The 19,098-nt window shown below is 44.7% G+C and overlaps 1 protein-coding gene and 1 long non-coding RNA gene across 3 annotated transcripts in view; both read left to right on the top strand.

The window, feature by feature from the left end:
* Positions 1–7,453: 7,453 nt before the first annotated feature.
* Positions 7,454–11,376, top strand: LOC141941016 (uncharacterized). The gene is made up of 3 exons (XR_012628190.1): positions 7,454–7,639; positions 8,322–8,453; positions 10,192–11,376. It is a non-coding gene; the product is annotated as an uncharacterized LOC141941016 (long non-coding RNA).
* A 559-nt stretch (positions 11,377–11,935) lies between these two features.
* Positions 11,936–19,098, top strand: part of RAPGEF5 (Rap guanine nucleotide exchange factor 5) — a 164,736-nt gene continuing 157,573 nt past the window's right edge. The window contains exon 1 of one of the 2 annotated variants that reach the window (XM_074862961.1): positions 11,936–12,229. In XM_074862961.1, the coding sequence (XP_074719062.1) occupies positions 12,038–12,229 (192 nt within the window). In that variant the 5' untranslated portion in view covers positions 11,936–12,037. Of the gene's footprint in view, positions 12,230–14,148; positions 14,158–19,098 lie in introns of those variants that run through there. The other variant, XM_074862953.1, reaches the window with a different exon arrangement.

Here is a 19,098-nt window from a genome sequence, read left to right on the forward strand (position 1 = left end):
GGCTGTTACCCATCCATCTGGAACACTTTGCATGCCAAATTGTGTCTTTGAGAAGACACTTTTCCTGTGGATTCCATGTGAGCTGTTTTTGTCAAGTGGTACATGCTTAACATGATGGAGAAAAAGCAACTGTTGTATTCAAAGGTTTTGGTTCATGCCCTCTCCTCAGCATGTAAAACTTTGTGGTGGTTGAAAGTAATGGGCCTGGGAGCCCTGATGGACTGCTGGGTATGGTGGTGTCCTTTTATGGACCCTTGCATTTCTAGTGCTTGCCTGATCGTGAGATCTATCTGCTCAAAACTGATTAAATCATCTGTGAATCACAGGAAGACTTGGGGTGAGATTTGGCAGCATCAGTGGAGGGAGGTGGGCAGAAAGGTTTTGTGGGAGTGTGGGACAGCCTCATTTTTTATTTTCTGCCACTTGGCACTCACATTTCATGCCTCTGATAGGGGAAAACATGTGGTGCCAGAAAGCTAGGGAGGCGTATGTAGATGGTAGGAAGACAGAGCCATATGGTAGTCAGTGTGCTGATAGTCAGGGGTGTCAGTGGTAATGCCCCACAAGCCCCTCATGATTTCCTTCAGGGAAGAAGACATTTGCATTTTAGCAAACCTCTGTGGTTGCTGAAGTCTTTTGGCCAAGAGAGAGGCTCTAGACTTACAGCTGGTGTCCTAATGAAATCATGGTTGTGATGCCCATAATTTTGATATCTGGGCTGGTAAGCAGCATCTGCCTAGCTACTTGACCAGAGATTATCTGTGACAGTCCTAAAGATGAAAGAGGGAAGAATTTGGCAGTTTTACTCCAGCAGTGTCACAACAGTGTTGTTGAAACTGGATGAACTGCCTGAATTATTTCACTATCTTCAAAATATCAGTGACTCCTTTTATGCACGCTGGAGTCTGTGGCAGTGTGTAAACAGGTGATTTTACTCCACCCTTCCTTTGCTGCTCCTCTCCTCCGTTGTGCCTACCTGCTGGAAAACGCAGTGAATCCAAACGGTGTCCTCAGACTAAGTGCTGTTTATTCATCCGTAGCAACACAGCCTTCAGAGAACAGGTTAAACAACAAATGGCCTGTTTGTATATGGCTTACCTTAGTGTTTTCCCTGTAACTTAGGTAGGACAAAGGTTTCAGACATGGAGTCTGTCTTGCGGATCCTACCAAATAGTTTTACAGGCAAGTATATATCATTTTTTTGTGATGTAACAAGAGATAAATCCTGTTTGTTTAATTAAGGAACGTAGTTGATATCCAAGACAACGAACGTGTAGGGCATCTATGGTATATGTTTACATGAGAGGTTTGTTAACTTTGGGTGATGTTATGCAAACACCTTTTTTTTTGGCATAAACAAGCCAACAACTGATATACTGATAAACAGCCAATCACAGGTACTGTGTATGTATATGTATATGAATGTATATGAAATCAATACAACTCTTGTTAGATATAACAAACTTATTTGCATATGGATTTTATTATGGAGCACTCAGTGACAGGGAATTAGTGGCAGTGGATTTTGGACTTTGCGAAGAAAAAAATATATAAATACACCAGCAGTATAGATGGGTTCTGCTCTTAAAAATCTGTGCAGCTTTTGGTAAGAACTGAATGACTGCGGAGCAGGCCTATAAAGTCCACTTTTAAAATTCCTTGCACTGTATGTGATCAATCTGCATTGCCGAGGATAATGTAAATGTTTCCTCCTGGTTTAGTTACATTTTATGCCCATTTTACAGAAGTGTGAGCAAAAACCCTGTGCAAAATTTAGGTGCCTGCAGTGCAGCTGCCTAGATTTGAGCTGCTTGCCTTAAATCACTTTATAGTCAGTGGATGTTAAATGTCATTTGTAAGACATGCTTCATCCAAAACACAGTGTCTGAATCCAAACCTACAAACTCCTGTTTCTCTCCATTGACAGGAAAGGGGGCCTGGTTGATCTGTTCACGTGTAGATACACTGTAGATAAACAAAACCCAAAGGTGATGAATCAGTATGAGGAACGGGTTCCGTTCCATTTTTCTCCATTTTGAAATGCATTTATTTGGTCTTTAATGAGATCCGATGTTCTTCAAAGTTCTCAAACAGAATAAGAAGTTCTCAGCTGTTCTCCAAGTTGGCTCAGCTTTGTCAGTGGAGCTCACAGGACAAATTGTCTGATTTTACATGACCCATTTAGTTTTAGTAATTTCTTATTCAGACAGCATTCTCACTTGCCAAAATAGAATGTTTCATGAATTACTTAATCAGTAATCAGTACTTACTGACTGGCATCTTCACTGAAGGCTGATAGGAAGATGTTCTTGGTTGGTAATACAGGCCTAATATAAGCTTGGAGGGACTCACTATACTTCATCCTATTTTTATCAGCTTTCTCCAGCCACTTACGTTCCTTTTTTCCCAGGTGCCTTTTATGAGCTTGTTGAAAAACCATGGGGAGTGGGACACTTAAACCTTTGAAAGATTCACAACAGGTATTTACTCTCTCATTTTCTAACAAGTCAGAAGAGTCAAACAATACTAGAAATTGAGTCACTGCAAACCAGTAAGAGTAGCTTACTAGTCCATAGTTTATTATTACAAGAAAGCTACCTAGGTCTTAATTAAACAGCAAATTGGTCAAATGCAGTTTGGCAAGAACTGGGAAGCAGAAACTAAAAGATATAATTAAATGTTTTTCTGTTTTCTTCTTTAATGTCTGTCCTGGTTTAACCAGGATAGGGTTAAGTTTCCCCAGCAGTGGGGGGGAGCTCTAGCCGGGTTATTCAGATACCATGCGGACGTCACATCCTGGCAGGTCACATTTTCCTGGCGCGGAACGCGGTGCACGCGTGGTTTTGTACATCGTGCTTCAAACTGCTGTATTTGGTAGCTATTTTGCTCTGTTCATTGCTATCACTATTACTGTTATTGTTATTGTTGTTGGTGGTTGTGTTGCTATTGCATTGTTGTATTAAACCTTTCCTTATTTCAGTCTTGGGGCTTTGTATTTCACTCCCTTTGTGGGGGAGGGGCAGCGGCCGCGTGGTCTCAGACCCCGGCAGAGGCTAAACCATCACAATGTCTCTTAGGGTTTTTTTTTAAGAATTGCTCCTGAGGACAATGTTTAGAAATAAGTGTCTAGCTGTAAACATCTGACTGTGTTGAGGCAGTCACATATAAGGTTGGGGCAATAATATATGTCTTAATTATTACCTTAAAGGTTTGACTGTTAATTACAATGTGGGATGCTGGGCTGGCTTTCAAGTTATATTCTTCACAAATTGTATTGCAAATGAATAAAAATACTGGAAGAAAAGGGAAGAATTGCTATTGTCTAACCACAACAGTCTAGGCAGGCTGCCATAAGAGTATTATTGAAGCTCTAATTCAAAAATTAGTCTCAGCTACAAATGTATTAGTTTAGCCAAGTCCTCTAGTTGGCAGAATGTCTTAAATTTCCTTTGATACATGCTGTTGTTTGGGCTGTTAGCTTAATACATCATTAGATAGTTTAGAAATTGCTTGTCCATAAGTTAATATGTTCAATATCAACTTGTTAATTAGATTGGTTTGGTATTTTGTTAGAAATAGCTTAACCTTTATGTGACTTTATAATTTTATTTCATTACAGTTACAGCTATAACATTGTTTACAATGGTAGCGTATCCAAGTATCAGAAAACACTGTGAATGTCTTGCAGACAAAGTACAAAAAAGGTCTTTTTCCAGGGCTTCAGTGAGAGGGAACAGTTTTTTCTCATGGGTAAGGAGAATTTGTCTTACATCTTTCTCATGCACAGGTCCAGAAAAATGCTGTGTGTTTACTGTGACTCTCCTCTGCCCTGTCATACGTGGCTGCTGATGTGGCTTGTCAGGGGACTGCACTATAGGTGTCTTGTTTTACAGTTCTGGCTGCTCCCAGATAGCCTAAACACATTTCAGACAGCTAAATGCATGCACACCCCAGAACTAGTACTATTCTCCTATAGAAGTACACCTAGCAAGATCAAAAATCATAAACATTTTCAGCCTCTGTAGCCAAGGTTCTCACTGAAACCCCCCTCTCTTTAAAAGCCAACACCCATAATCTTACTTGGATGGTCTTAATTGGACCCATCAGTTTACATCCTAGGGCAAAATGGTTTGCTTTCCCAGTTTCTTTAACTCCCCAACTCCTGTTGCCTTTCAGAAGTCTCCAGGAGTGTCCATAAGCAGTTAGAGGAGGCTGAAGGAGGAAGAGATTGGGGCTGGCTGGACACAGCCAATTTCTTCTTTTCTCTAGTTGTGCTGGATATCCCGGCACAGGGAGAACTGTTTTGGTCAGCCACCTCTCCTTCCCCACCCCTGCCCCTGCTATCTAGTACTTTCTCGAATAGGTCATTACAAAAATAATGACAAGATAACTTTGATCATGTTTTCCCACAGCCCCTTTGAACAGTTGTCCCACAGGTCAACTAAACAGTCAGGAATCCCAAGAGGGCTGTTGAAGTGAGACTTGAGGGCTCATCAAGCTGTAACTCTGGACACAGAGCTGAAAATGCCCTTGTGTGGGTCCATTCAAAAGTCATTTACTAGACCACAGGTACATGCTTGCTGCAAGAGCACTTGGCCTTCCAGCACTGGCAGATGTGGAAGACAGTATCTCTCCCTGGCCTGTGGCTTATGCCAGCAGCCTTGCTGGAGTGAGTCCTCCCTGCTCTACCACCACCCAAATGGAAAGGACAAAGCCACCTGGATTTGTCCACAGCCTTATTACCTCTGCTGGTGCTAGTCTGGCTGTACTTGACTACCTCTACCAGGAGGAAATGTTATCCTTAACAAAACCAGAGAAACCTATCTATCTAGTCACTGCTGCAAACCTACACCATCCCTTGTACAGTGGAGAGTGGAGACTCTCTTCTGAACCTGCGATCGGTCACAATTTTCTCTTCCAGTCCTCTGCCTTGCTGTTTCTGTTCAACAGCTGTGGTGCTCTTATTCAGCGGGAAAAATCAGGCACATTTAAAACAAAACAAAAACCAGAACACAACACAAACAAACCAAATTAAAGAAAATGTTTTAAAGAATTTTATTACTCTTAAGATGTTGTGAAATGGTTTCATGTTTAAAATGGTAATATTATTTCTGGCAATCGATCTCATGCTATTCTTTTGTTGATTTTTCCAACCTCTCAAGAAACTGGAATGAAAATATTTTACTGATGTTACTATCCCTGGGAAAAGCTTGTCAACATGGATCCAGGTTTATGCTGAAAACTCAAAATATTTGGCATGTGGTTTTGTATTTTCCCTTCATCAAAGAGATTATGTGAGGCTAAGGTCTGTTCACATGGAGGCAGCGAGAGATACTGACACTGTACTTAAAGCAAAAGGCAACCTTGCATATATGTGTGCACATATATGCAAATATCTCTTTGCAAATGATAATATAAGAAAGTCATTACTGTTGCATTATGGTAGCTCGCTCATATGAAAGCTGAGTGGACACTCTAGGGATGTATATGCTATAGGAACATGTCTCTCACTTCTGTAGTGGTTCTGTGAGCAGGGGGATCAATGAAGCCTGATTTTCTATCGATTTGTGTCTTGAGGTTGAGACCTTATCTGGACTTTCTAAGGTCTCATATGAAATGCTGCACTTTTTACCTCAGTGAAGCATTAACCGCAGCTCTTAACTGGCTGCTTACTTTCAGAATACTTTTAAGGACTTAATAGTTTTTGGATTTCAATACCTCTGTCAAATGTGCTTGATGAGCTTAAGTGTTTGAAGATTCACAGAGAGGTCTCAGACATACAAAGAGGCAGCACAGTGTCTTAAACCCAGTTTCTACTAAACCAGGCTAAAGCATCCTCACACTTGTACATATGGAGAAGAAACATAAAATATGAATTAAAACAGAAAACAGGAATTTAAACATAAATACAGAATTTAATGGCCAAGGAAGAAAAGATAAATATGCAGATTAACCATGAATCACACAGGGGAGATTTTCCATTAACTTTCAGTGAGAATTTAGCACCTAATTGCAATTTGTCTCTTTCAAAATCTCCTACACAATCTCCTCTGGAAATGTATGTAAGGCTTCTCACAGTGAACATTTAAAAAAACCTAAAAATCATGCATATGCCCATGTGCCTGGAGGCAAAACAACTTGAATTTTGGTTGCAGCTGTCAGAAAAACTTCCCGATTCCATGGGTCCATTTATGTGTTTCTTTTAAAATTTTTAATTAAAAGATATTGATTTGTCATTTTGAGATTTCTGTGCTCAATAAAAAAAAAAAAAGAAATACTGAACAAACTCCATTGAGGATCTTATTGGCTTTGGAGTTTAATTTTGGCCTGTAAGAGAAAGAGCAATAGCTCAATGACAACATTGTTTTGACAGAAAAGGGCAGACATGAGAGCTTTAAGAGTTTTAATTTCCCTGAGGGGTCATAAGGTCCCTTGCTTCCAAGTATGTTAAAAAGACAAATCAAACTGAAGAGTTGAGTCAGGTTCATTAGCTCTGGCAAATCACAATTACCACAGCGAATACATTCTTTCTTGGGTTTGTATTAAAGCGAAAGTTTTGCTACGCACCAAACAATGCTGTATTTACATTAGTTTTGCCATTGTCATCATGGCCCAGTGATTCTTAAAAAGGACCAAATGCCGAAAGGAAATGCGAAAGGAGATCCATTTAGGATTACAAACACCACCCTGCACACCCCCTTCCACCCTTCCTCTGACCAGTGTCATAACTCTGGTTCAAACAACCTCAGCAACAAACCCAGCGGCTCAGGATGCTCCTGAGCTCTCTCATCTTTGAGTGCTGAAGAGTCAATAGCAGAGACCACGTCCCGATTCCCTGGGTGAATCGTGGGCAGGACATGGGCTGAGCAGCCATTTATAGAAGCCTGGAAGAGGCGCTGGGGGCAGAGGGGCAGGTGGTTGTTTGTGCGATGCAGCGGGGGAAAGGGTCAGACGCTGAAGCGAAGAGGTTCACAGACTGTCAAGAGAAAACTGAGGGTTGAATTAATAGAGGCAGCTTCAGGCTTTCCAGATAGAAGTCACATAAATTGTGAAACTACTCGTACATCTCCTTTATCTTTCACCTCTTCCCTCTTTTTTGTAGTTATTCTCCTGTTCTGCTGTCTTTCAAGTCACGCCCTGCACTGATCTCCTGCTTCCTCATCCCCTGTTCCCATTTTGGTATCTTTTGGTTGCTGAGTGTACGTTACATTTTGCAGGCCTTTCACATCTTGGAAATGCTGCGAGCAGTGCTTCTGAGCTTAAGTCACTGGATATTTGGTTTATGTGATGACATGGTACTAAACCAGCTGGAAATTTTTCTTTCAAAAAAAAAAAAAAAGACTTCAGAAACTAAATCAATGATTTAAAAAAAAATTTATGCATGACCCACATACATGCCCCTGATGTATATGGCTCTGATAATCAATTTATGCTGTTTATATCCACAGTAAGTTGGTGATAGCCACATTTAAAATGCAACTGAGATCTCACTCTTCGATCAGGTGGAAGGGAGCTAACAACTCAAAAGCCTGAAGCAAGTTACTCAGCTGAAAAGTGGATCCCTAGCAGCTCTGAGGGTGAACAGTTTGGTTTTTTTGAAGCTGGATGAACCGATGAAGAATTGCCAAAGCAGAAGAAGGTGAGAGGTGCCCAGACTTCTACAGGGTATCTCCAGTCCACATAGTGGTGCCTGAACGGTCACCTGCCACACTCACACTGTGGGTCAAGTGGTGAGGGGCATGCATGACCCTGCTTGGGACTGGGAAATGCGCCCTGAAACTCCTGTGAGGCACCGAAGCGGCAGGATGGTGCAAAGCCTTCCCCAGCCCTTCTCTTTTACAGGGTCATTGCACGTAGTGTGTTTAAAGCCAGAAATAAAAATTGGCCAGGCCAGGCTACCCCTTATCAGGAGCTTGAGAGCTGGCAGGGTCTCAGAGCATGACACAGGCAGTCTGTGATTCACATGCATTGGGCCTGGAGTAATATTTGGCAAATTAAAGTTTGTAGAATACGATTGTCTTGAGAGCACGGGATGAGCCCCGCAGAAGGAGACTCATCCGGATGTGGTACGGGGAGGTGGCCAGTGCAAAGCTCGCCTCCCCCTGCACGAAAGAAGCAAAAGAAAAAAACTGCACGCTTGCTTTCTGAAGATATGGGAAGAAGAAAACCGACTCAGTTTCTGAAAGGGTAGAAAAGCATCGCCTCCTCCATCCCTACTCTGGCAGGACTGCCTGGGGAAGGGGAAGTGATGTTTGGTTGGTTGTACAGCGGGTGTTGTTGCTTTGGAAAAAACTTGTCTTCTTTTCAATGCCTCCTGCCAGGTCAGGGAGAGCAAATATTCAAAAAGGACTGCTGCAAGCAGCTGGCTCGGGATCACTGCCTGTTTCCTCACATCTGGCTCCTGCACCCCAGCACTCCGCAGTTCTATCCCTGTACTACCTATCTTCACGCAGGTGAGAACCGGTGGCATCTATTGATTATTCCTACAGAGTCAAGAACTCCTATAACTTTAAGCCTAAAATGAGTGTTTATTATGCTTTGTCAGGAAATGTCTGATTCCAGATAATTCTTTTTTTTGCAATGATCTACTTAAACACATACAGACATGAAACAACTTGTATTGTTTTTACTGCAGTTCTTTTGATTGTGCTACACCATGAAAGAAAAACAAACACATTCAAAAAAAGCAGACGCTCCCAGGCCCCACATCTGTAAAGTTGCAGTAGAGTTGCTTAGGTCTCCAGACTTCATCCTGTATCCATTTAAACATACATGTTTCTATATTTATATGAAGTCTCTTGCAAGCAAGAGAACAAAACCTTATCCAGACTTGACTCTGGGAAGTATATGCAAACCTAGATTTCTTGGTAGACGCACCAGAGAAAGTATCTTCTTGGTTTTGCTATATATCAGACCAAATTAAAAATGTTTAATCTGGAAAACTGGAAGTTCCCCAGTGCCTGCACATGGTCAGTGGATCTGTTATCTTTTTGTGTTACTGCTGGTGCTTGCAAAGGGCAGGAAATCCGCAGTCAGCCAGGGGCCAAACCTGCTGAGAATAGGAACCCTGTTCCCTCAGAGCCCTGCACTCCCTTCAGTGACAGTTCACTGAAAGCAAGATCCTCTGAACACAACATTTTGGGTGCAACACACTGTTTTGGTTTTTTTAAATGAAACTGTTTTGCCAAATGCTTCCTGACCAGATCTAGTTTTGCTCTCCCCCCCTCCCCACCCTTTTCTGTGAGGAAAAAGAACAGGTATCAGACTCATTCACCAAGCTAAACTTTCTGTGACTTAACAAAAAAAAGCAATATAAGATTTAATTTTAAACAATTCCTGTCATGATCTTTCCCAAAACTGGAATGAGCCAAACTAGAAATAGAAAGACCTAAGTACTATCTAATCCATTTTCCTGACAACTGTTAGTCCAAATTATGTTATCCGTCAGATGATTATTTTTAAATGGACTGCAGACCATATTTATTTCTCATTCGACACTGTTCACAAGTTATACTTCTCTCGCTCAGTTAAAAAACAAACAAGAAATTCTGAGCACTGGAATAATTTTACCCTTTCTTAACATACTCAAATTATTTCTGGTTATACCCCAGTCTATCACATTAACTCACACTTTATTGAGTTGTCTTACTGCTATTTGTATTGTAGCAGCACCTAAAGACTTAGACAAAGAACATGGTCCTTTTGTGAAGCCCGTACACTAAGGATCCATTATTCTTTTGGGTGCAGATACACCTCTCCTCATAATTACATCCTGAGCTGTGACAAAGTGGCTGCCAGGCAACACAGCTGTCAAAACCACATCGAAGGGCAGTTGGAGAGCACAAATCAAGTGAAATAATAGAAATGTTTGGGACACGAGGCATTGCACAGAGCAGCCAGTGCACTTCGTGCTCCTCATGCCTGATTACGCAGCGTGGCCTTGGCTAAAGCATCTTTAAGGCATAGTCCCATTTGCCCTTGTAAAAGGGCTGGCATTGATGTTGCCAGTTGGGGCTCGCAGATCTCCCTGGTGTTTTGGGGTTGAGGGGTCTGCAGCACACTTTTCATGTAAGTTAGGGCTGTCACATTCCTGTCCCTTTTCTGTCTTTTGTGTCAGCAAAAGGCATCATATGATGGGCTGTATCACTCTACTAAAATAGCTGATTTTTTTTTTCATGCTTACCCTTTCAGATTTGGCTCATGTCATGGGCAATGATTGTTAGTACCAGCAGGAAGAAGGTGGTGGCAGGATGTGGCTGGAGCAAGACCCCGTCCTTTTCACTGGTACCTGGGTTGGCCTGGTTTGCACCGCTCATGAAGTCATGCGCACAGGATGCAGTTAAGCTGGTTTAATGACCGACGGCTGCTGAAAGGAGCAGTTCTGCTTTCCCTCACTTCTAGCTTTCTGCCTTCCTTGATCCTGCGGCTGTGTGGTCACAAGGTGGATCAATTCAGCTGTCTGGCCAATGGAAAATTCATTATTTTCTGAGGTGTTATTTTTCTACCAGATCAATCAGCTGACTAGAGTCAGATGGTTACCAGATCCTGTGTAAGGGATGCGAAGGGAGTGCACAGCTGTGGGTTGCAGGCAGGAGCAGCAGTCTGCTGTCAGGTCAGCACAGCAGAAAGGCCAGACTACTGCTGCTGCATTCAGGTGACAGATAACCCAGTGTCACACTGATGCTGGAAGGGGCCATTCTGTGTTTTGGTACCCTGACACAGGTTGGGCACATCTGCCATCTTCTTTCCACTATGGGTACCTCTGTGATCCCAGCAAGCTGGTGTAGGGAGCACATCAGTGAGAAAAAAACTATTCCTTTTTTTTTTTTTTTTTAAGGTTAGTTTCATGGTTAAGACAGTTTCCTGCAGGGCCAGAGGAGTACTAGGGTCAGTCCCTGAAAGCAGTGGGACGTCATGGCTGGGACAGGGTGACAGCTTTCCATAACGTGTCTGTGAGATTGGCTTGACTACAACAATGTCATTTACTGAGACATTCAGGTACTGGTGAATTCAGCCAGGAAGAGCAGGTCACCCTTATGTGTAGCTCTGAGGCAGAAGATGTATGTAAGGGGAGCCCCACCTTCCATTCAGTTCTCCGATCTAAATCGACAAGAATAGTCTAGCAGAAAGGAAGCAACAACTGTACCACTGAGGTAGAAAAGGCAGACTCCGGAGATTAAACAAAGCCCCTATAATTCAAGGTACTGAATTCTGGACAAGTGTGTTGAATGTATTTTTCTTCCTTATACAAAGAATAAAGGAACTGGTTTCTGGCATCGAGTGTTCCCTTCCAGGGATTACCTGAATGGCTGGAAGCAAGTCGTTCGCCTGGGATGAACGGCTCAGTTTCTCCAGTATCAATGCCGACATGGAGGGCAAAGCACCTCACTGAGTCAAGAATCCACTGGGAAGGGAGCAGGGAAGACCTTCACTCTTTGCAGCCCTAAATAAGCCCTGGGGACCATAGGGTGAGTCGGGCAGTTGGGGACCCCGGGAGCCCTCCAGCCCAGGCAGGCTCGGCTCTGGGATCTCACCCCGCTGCCGGGGCTTCCTCCAGCCCGGCCTTGACAGCCTCCAGGAGGGAGCCGAGCCCGCCCAGCCCCTGGAAGAGCTTGAACCCCTCGCCTGAACCGAGCGGGCTGGCCACTCTCACCCGTGTCCGTCGCCGCCCCCCCCCCCGTGGGTCCGGGATCTGTGCTGGTCGCAGGCCAGCGGGCAGAGGTGGGGACACGTCGCGGGCGGCGGTCCCCGAGCGCAAAGGAGTTAACACGACTTTCTGCCTCTTCCCGCCCGCGCCTCCTCCACCCTCCTCATTACCTGCACTTTATCACTGCCGGAGCGGCGGCGCGGGGCGGGAGAGGCGGAGGGGCCGGCGGGGCTTCCTGCGCCGCCCGGGGCTGCTCGTGGGGGCGGCCAGGGGAAGGTGTGCGAGTGCCTGCCTGCCTCCTGCCTGCCTGTGGGTGGGAGCGGGGCTGGGGCGACGCGAGGGGAAGGCGGGCGAGCGGGTCTGCGCGCCGCAGCCCGGCAGGGATGCGGCATGGCCGTGGGCTCCGTGAAGATGCCGTCGCCGGGTGAGGGCGCGGAGCTGGCCCGCAGCTGGAGCCCCGGCGGCGGCGGAGCTGCCCACGACCCGCCGCCAGTGCAGCTGCGGCAGAAGCTGCGGGAGCTACCGGCGCTGCTGCGGAGCGGGCTGACGCTGCGGAGGAAGAGCGCTGCCGCCGCCGGCCGGGTGAGTAGTAAAGCAGCCGCCGGACCGGGGCAGCGCCCCCGCCGCCCGCCCGCCGGGGCCGCCCCCCGCCCTGCCCTTCGGGCAGGGCGGGCAGGGCGGGCAGGGCGGGAGGCGGCCCCGGCGGGCGGGCGGAGGTGCCCGGGGCAGGCGGGGCGGCGCCCCCAGTGCCCCCGGCCGGGCCGCGATGAGGACCGGGCCGCGGACTCCCGGTGGTGGCCCTCGGCGGGAGGCCGCGGGGCAGGAGGGCTCGGCCAGCTCTGATCAAAAAAATGAAATATCAGTCTGGGGGAATGCGCGGCCCTGGCCCGACCCCCTGGTGCTTCCTGTGGCTCATCTCTTCCCTCCTTTTCCCTTCAGTGGGGACAGAACTCACGTGGGCCAGCGCACGCAGTCGCCTGACGGGAGATGCTGCGCGGGTGCTTGTGCAAACGCGTGTTGAAGCAGTTGGACCTCAACGTGCCCCGAGCTTTTGAAGCCAGAGTGCCTTTCTGGGCACGCTCGGCCCCCAATCTCTCGTGCTTCCAGAGACTGAGGCTGTGGGGTCAGGTGGGCGTCGTGGAAATCCCTAGCCAAATTTCACTCGAGTTTACCCGTTCTTGGAAAGGCCAAATGCAGCCTGACACTGCCGCAGGTGGGAACTGCGGTGCTGGGCGGTCACTCGTGAAATCTCCCAGCGGTGACTGGAGCCGTATCACCGGGGTGGGATTGCCGTCAGGTCACGGCAAACCTTACTTGCAGGCCAAAACTGGACTGCAACCCACCATCTGAGTAGTCGAAACGAAGGGGTTGGGTTTAGCTGCATGGGGTTGGGTTTGTCTACGTGGGGGGGGGGAATCAAGTGAGCTGCAGTGTGGTTTTGGTGCTCTGATAAATGCCTGTGCAGGGAGGTGGTGGGGAGAAGTCAGCGTGGTGTGTATTTGTACCCCCATCAACTTTGCAGTACTTTACCCATGTAAATAAATGCTTTCTCTGCATGGGGAAGTTGTTGTGAAATATAGTGGGGTGTGAATTTAAAACGAAACTTCCTGGGTGAATGCTTTGTTCTTAGAAGATATACGTGCAAGGAAGATAAATAGGATTAAGGTAGTATATAAATTTACAGCAGAACACCTACTTCTGAGTAATATTTTTATTCAGATTCCTGTTCTAGATTAATTTCTTTCCTCGAGTGAGTTTAACAGACTAATAAAGGCTAGTCTGTATGGAGATGCCTAATGATTTTTATTGTTCAGGTGATACAGTAATCCACATGATAAGTGTCCATATGAACACAGAGCTAAGGGGATTCAGCTAATTTTAAGTAGTCAAGTCTTGCTCTGCCCTAACAAGATGTTTATGACAGATATCTTCCTTCCAATGCAGATGAGACCTTTTCTGAATTGAGTTTAGTTTGTTCTACTTTAAAAGCATATTACCAGAGAAGTGGAGTAAGTGTCCAGTGAGGAGGTAAGAAGCAGTGCAGAACCACAGCTGGTGACAGTGTCCTTTTGCAGGCAGGTCTGAAATACTGTTTTAGCACCACATATTAATGATGTGTCAGGGAGACGGCATGCAGAGCAGGCTCAGGTTTATCCTCATGGTTATTCCTCACCGCTACTGAAAGAATTTAACAAGTGAGCGGTACAACAGTTACTCTGTAAATATTTGGAGTGGGTGAGTTAACACCCTGGTAAGAAGCCTGAGTAGCTCCGGGGTTGTGCAGCTCCTCAGATGTGTTTGCTGACGCCTGGTCCCGTCTTGCTTCATACAGTCCCAGCTGAGGCTCTGCCTGTCTTTGCTGATGTGCTGCGTTACGGACCAGCAAACACAGCATGACAGATTTAGTGGTGGTGTCATCTGTGGCTTCGCTTCCCAGTACCCTGTGGGTCATCTTGCAAAGTTTTTCTTGAACAGTCTATCCTGGTAGGAAGAAGGCTGGAGGGAGGATGGTGAGTTTGTAAGGCAGTCTGGAGTCAACCCAGCAGATCTTGGATCAGTGAGTGACGCTGTGTGGAGATGCTGTACGGCTCCAGCAGGACCTTCTGGACGATGCCTTGCTCCTGTGTGGAGAACGGGACTGCTGTGCTCTGCCGTCTCTGGGTTTGAAGGGATTCTCCTGCAGCTGGAATTATTCAGCAACACAGGTGCCTAGTGGGGTGTCGTGAGGCGCAGGTAGTGCTAGGAGTCCAGTAGTGATGTTAATGTCACTTGTTTCCTTTGGAAGCAAAGCGGACACTGGGGGTGTATGGAGTGTCTCTTCCACACGTGCGATTCTCCAGGGAGCCGTATAGCTCTGTTAGCAGAGCCCCTTGTTGATGCCTGTCTGCTCTGGGCATGTGCCTTTTCGCCCCAGAAATGAAATTTTAGGGGCATGAGACTTCTCACATATTTCTATTTAATGTGGAGAATAACTTCAACCCTGGAAATGACAGTATTTGTGAGCGGGGAGGGATATGTTAGAATAATAAAATGCAGCATTTTTTTTGTACTTTCCCTTTTAAACATGACTCTTAAAAGTCTTACAGTAAGGTTGGAGAAAGGTTGAGTAGCATAAATATGAAACAAAGTTTCCTTTTTTTCACCTCAACAAAATATTTCAAGTTAATTCAAAGTTCATTTTTGAAGGGTTTTGTTTGCTTATGAAATCTCCATTCCCTCTATCCCTTTGAAAAAAAATTAAAATTTAGTCCCATCTTCCTCTCCAGTGACTTTTTCTTTGTGCTTTTTTGTTTGTTCAGATGCCAAGCTGAGTCTTATTTGTCCAGCTGGTTTCATCAGGAATGTTGCTCACTTAGGTGAGCTGTTTTCAAGTAAATGCTGACCAGCTGAAATTCTGGCTTGTTTAATTTCCTAGAAAAATATTATGACCCCTGAGCAGGGGGTCTGCCTCTGATGCTGACTTGCTGAGGGACCGCCTGCAGTGCAGTTTGCTTCCTCATCAATAAAGCAGGGATAATCTGCATGTGTTCATGCTTGGGGACTATGGATTATAAAATATAATGGAAATATTATGGGTGCTAAAATTGTTTTAAGGATGTACTTCACTGCATGCTGTTCAAATACTTCCTGTGGCGTGGGGGGGAAGGAAAGCGTTGCATAGTAGAGGGTAGTATACCAAAAAAAAAAATTTAATACATTTTGCAGACTGATATGGAATGGAATACATTTTTTTAAATCTGTTTGGGCCTCTTGGTCCTTTGCACTAGACTGTCTGAAAATTGTGACCAGAGATGGGGATAATTGAAAATGTAATGTAACTAAATAAACATTTCCCTCTCAGTTCAGTGAACTCAAAAACTGGAGTACAAGTGGGTATTTTTGACTTTCTGTGTTGGGATACATCTGATTTTAATACACGTGAAGAATTTAGATGTGGAAAACCACCTTGTATAATAGCTGCAGTAGCCATCCTACTTGCATGTTTGTGTGCTGTGGAACCACCAATACACTCTACTGCTTCAGTCACTGAGATAAAACTAGTCTCCGGTTCCTTGGCTAGGGAAGCCCAATGCTTTTTTTAAAGCTTCTGAAATTTGAGCTGGATGGAGGCCTTGTCCCTGACAGTGCTTTTTCTTGAATTCGGTCTTAGGGCAGGTGCAGCACAGATGTCTGAGACAGCTCTGGGCGTTAGGCTGCAGTTAGACTGCACAGTGAGGTGCAAGGTGTGGGTTTTTACTCCTCATCCTCTGCTTGGTGCTTCTTTGTTTCCGCTGGATAAAACAGCGGAAAATGATCCAATCTTTTGCTGTGCTGGTTCTGTGTGTGAGAGAGCTTGTGCAGAGGCAGAGGAGGGATCTGTTGCGGTGGGTCACTGTGCCCTGTGGAACTGTTCCCCTCTGCCATGTCCTTTCTCAAAATCTTTGAACAGTGGGACCCTTCTGTTTCCCAGTTTGCTTCCTTGAGGTATGTGTTAAGTGTACATGTAGTAAGCATGAGTATTTCAGTTATGAACTGTCTTTGCTCTTCTTCCTGGTGCTTGCCAAAGATGTCTTCTCCTCCTCTTTTTCTTGTAATTAGTGATGAAATACAGGTCCTTGCCCCCTGGAAGCACCAGGAGCATCAGTGGTGAGGTCCTGCAGGCACATCAGTGGAGCAGTCGCTACATCATGCCAAAAATCCTTTTCCCCACGCTCCACTGGACTCTTAATGGAGCTAATGCCGCTCCCAAGTGCCTCCTGAGAGAGCAGGGAAGCACTCAGAAGTCAGAGAAGGAATTACCTTGCGCACACAGAGAGACACACAGACATTTTTAATGACCTCTTCTGCTTTCTAGATTCACATTTACACACAAGCAAAATACTGTTGTTATATGTGAGCATGGATGTCGCTCTTTGTCACAGTAGTGGAGCTGGAAAACCCTTTGGACATCGTGGTGTCAAACCCCATTACTCTGATATTGTGAAAGATCTTGCTGGCCTGTACAAACCTTCACCATGGGACATGCCTTTTGGCTTGCTGGAAGTTGAAGAAGTACCATGACTGTTTTATCTTCTGAGACCCTGTAATGACTTTTGTGAGGTTCCTAGAGGTCTTCTGCCTGGCAAATATTCTCAGACTCTTCACCTTAGCTCTGTTTTGAGTGACAACTTTGCTGTATGTGTATGTCAGGGTGTAAACTGGCTGTACGGTAACAGGTTGAAAACAAACCACAGGAATTATGGTATGGATGCTAAAAGTTTACATGAGTTCAGGGTGAGTCTGGAGAAGTTCATGGAAGAGAAATGTTTTGAACATACATAATCCTCATCAGGCACAGAAGGTTCCCGAGCTGAAAATAGCTGGAAGGTTGGAGCGTATTAGAGATATCTATCATATTTTCTGGCACTGGCAGTTGTCATGCTGTTGGAGACAACTCTTCTTTGGCAATGGAAAAAAAAATCAAATTATATTCAATCTGTTTTAATTAAATGAAGTATCCAAACCTCTCAACCTACATTTTGCTAAACTTTTATTCATCTCTTATAAGAAGCTTTCAGTTGCTTATGTCATTCAAGTTACTTTTCTCTAATCACTTCATCCTGTGACTGGGGAAACCATAGTGTCGTAGATGAGGTTTTCACAGGACATTAGATATTCCCTGATGGAAACTCTCAGAATTTCTAGTCCTTCTTTCCATGGCCACATTATGGTGGTAGTTGATAGTTACGTTTTCATTGACCCAAACATATAGATCTGTCTTGTACTCAGGTAATCTTCCCACCAACAACTGACATTTATAGCAGTCCATATCCTTGTTGGCAGCTCCTCATCTCAGTAATGCCTCAGTGACCTTGTATTTCATGCTGCTGAATTACACTCTTGTTATAATATTTCAGTTCTCACAGTCACCTAATCTTCCTGTACACCATTCTGTTTACATTTGATTTGCCAATGCCTCCAATTTTGTGCCATCAACACATTTCATTAGCAACTTTATACTCATTTGACCAGTGTTGTTAATGAGAAGAAGAGTAAAAATCAGTAGAACAATAGCTCTGTTACCTATGTTTATATATACTATAGAGGCTTTAATTTTGGAGTTTCTCCCGCATTAAAAAGATGCGGTGTTGTAGTGTGTAGATGCTGTACTGGCTGAAATCAGCGCACAAAAATACTGGTTTGGCTCAGTGAATCGAAAGTTCTGCTGTCAGAAGTATTATCAAAGTAGGCTGATTGATATTTGTGACATTTTGCTTTAAAGCCTGCCATAGAGGTTCTACTCAGTAACTTAACACCCCCATCACTTTGGCAGTTATTATGTGACTAAAAATAGTCGTGGCAAGTAGTCTTGAATTTTTCCTATTGTAATCAAGCTTATTATGTATTCCTGCTAAATGTATTTGATTAAGATAATTGCCTTTCACACTATCCTTTAACTTGTCAGGTCTGTGACTGGTGATACATGAAATGTTGAGTAATGAGAAAAATAGCTTAGCGACACTGACCACGGTAGCTGATGGGGAATTTCAGTCTCTTGTGTTTATTTGCATAATAATTTGTTTCATACTCAGTGTTCAGTGAATTACTAAATTGAGAATACTTCTTAATTAGGCCATGTGTTATGACATCTAAGAAATTATGCCTGGGTTTGATTAACTACAGTTGAATGAAATGGAAGGCAAACCCACTTTTCTGCCCTAGGAAGTAACCTAATAAATTCTGCAGAGTGCAATGTTATTTTTCTCCCTGAGGCTGGGGATTAGTCTGGTTGCCAGGATGATGCCCACTGCCTGCGGTCTTACACTGGCCCTGGGTGTGAGGCTGGCAATGCCTGGGCTGACATCTCAGCTGCTTTCCAGAATCCCTGGGAAGGTCCGGGTGCCAGTGCATGGGGAAGAGGTGCCATCATGTGGCTCATGCTCATGGAAGTTGCATAAAATTGACATCGACCCCTTGACACCAGAAAAATGCAGCAGCTTACTCTAAGCTATGGGACAGGTTCTGTTTACTTTCTTTGCTTTGGCCAGAGCATATCCTGGTAAGTCCCTCTTTGGCCCGAAGTCTACTGCTATAAAACACGGTCTTATCTTTAACCCTTTGCCCACATTGCAAATCAAGCTCAAGCTGAAAACGCCTTGAATCAATTTTGCCCATGCTCAGTCTTTAAGTGCTGCCTTTCTTGTGTTAGTAGTAACACCTTCAGTTAGGGACTCTGAAACAAAGTATCAATCACCTCTGCATGTTTTTGTAAATCTGGTTGAACAAGGATCTTGCTACTTTCACTTTTGGTTTTGCTCCTGTTTCAAAGGGACATAGCCAGCAGATCCTCAGATGTGGTGCTGCCCTGCGTGGCTTGGAAACCTATCAAGGAAATCTATGTAGGAAATAGGATCAACTCCATTGGAATGAAAAGGAATGTATATATTTGCAAAATTTCTGCTAGTGTTGCATCTTAATTAACGGCTCGATTT

The sequence above is a fragment of the Strix uralensis genome, chromosome 1, assembly GCF_047716275.1.
Source record: "Strix uralensis isolate ZFMK-TIS-50842 chromosome 1, bStrUra1, whole genome shotgun sequence".
Taxonomy (NCBI): domain Eukaryota; kingdom Metazoa; phylum Chordata; class Aves; order Strigiformes; family Strigidae; genus Strix; species Strix uralensis.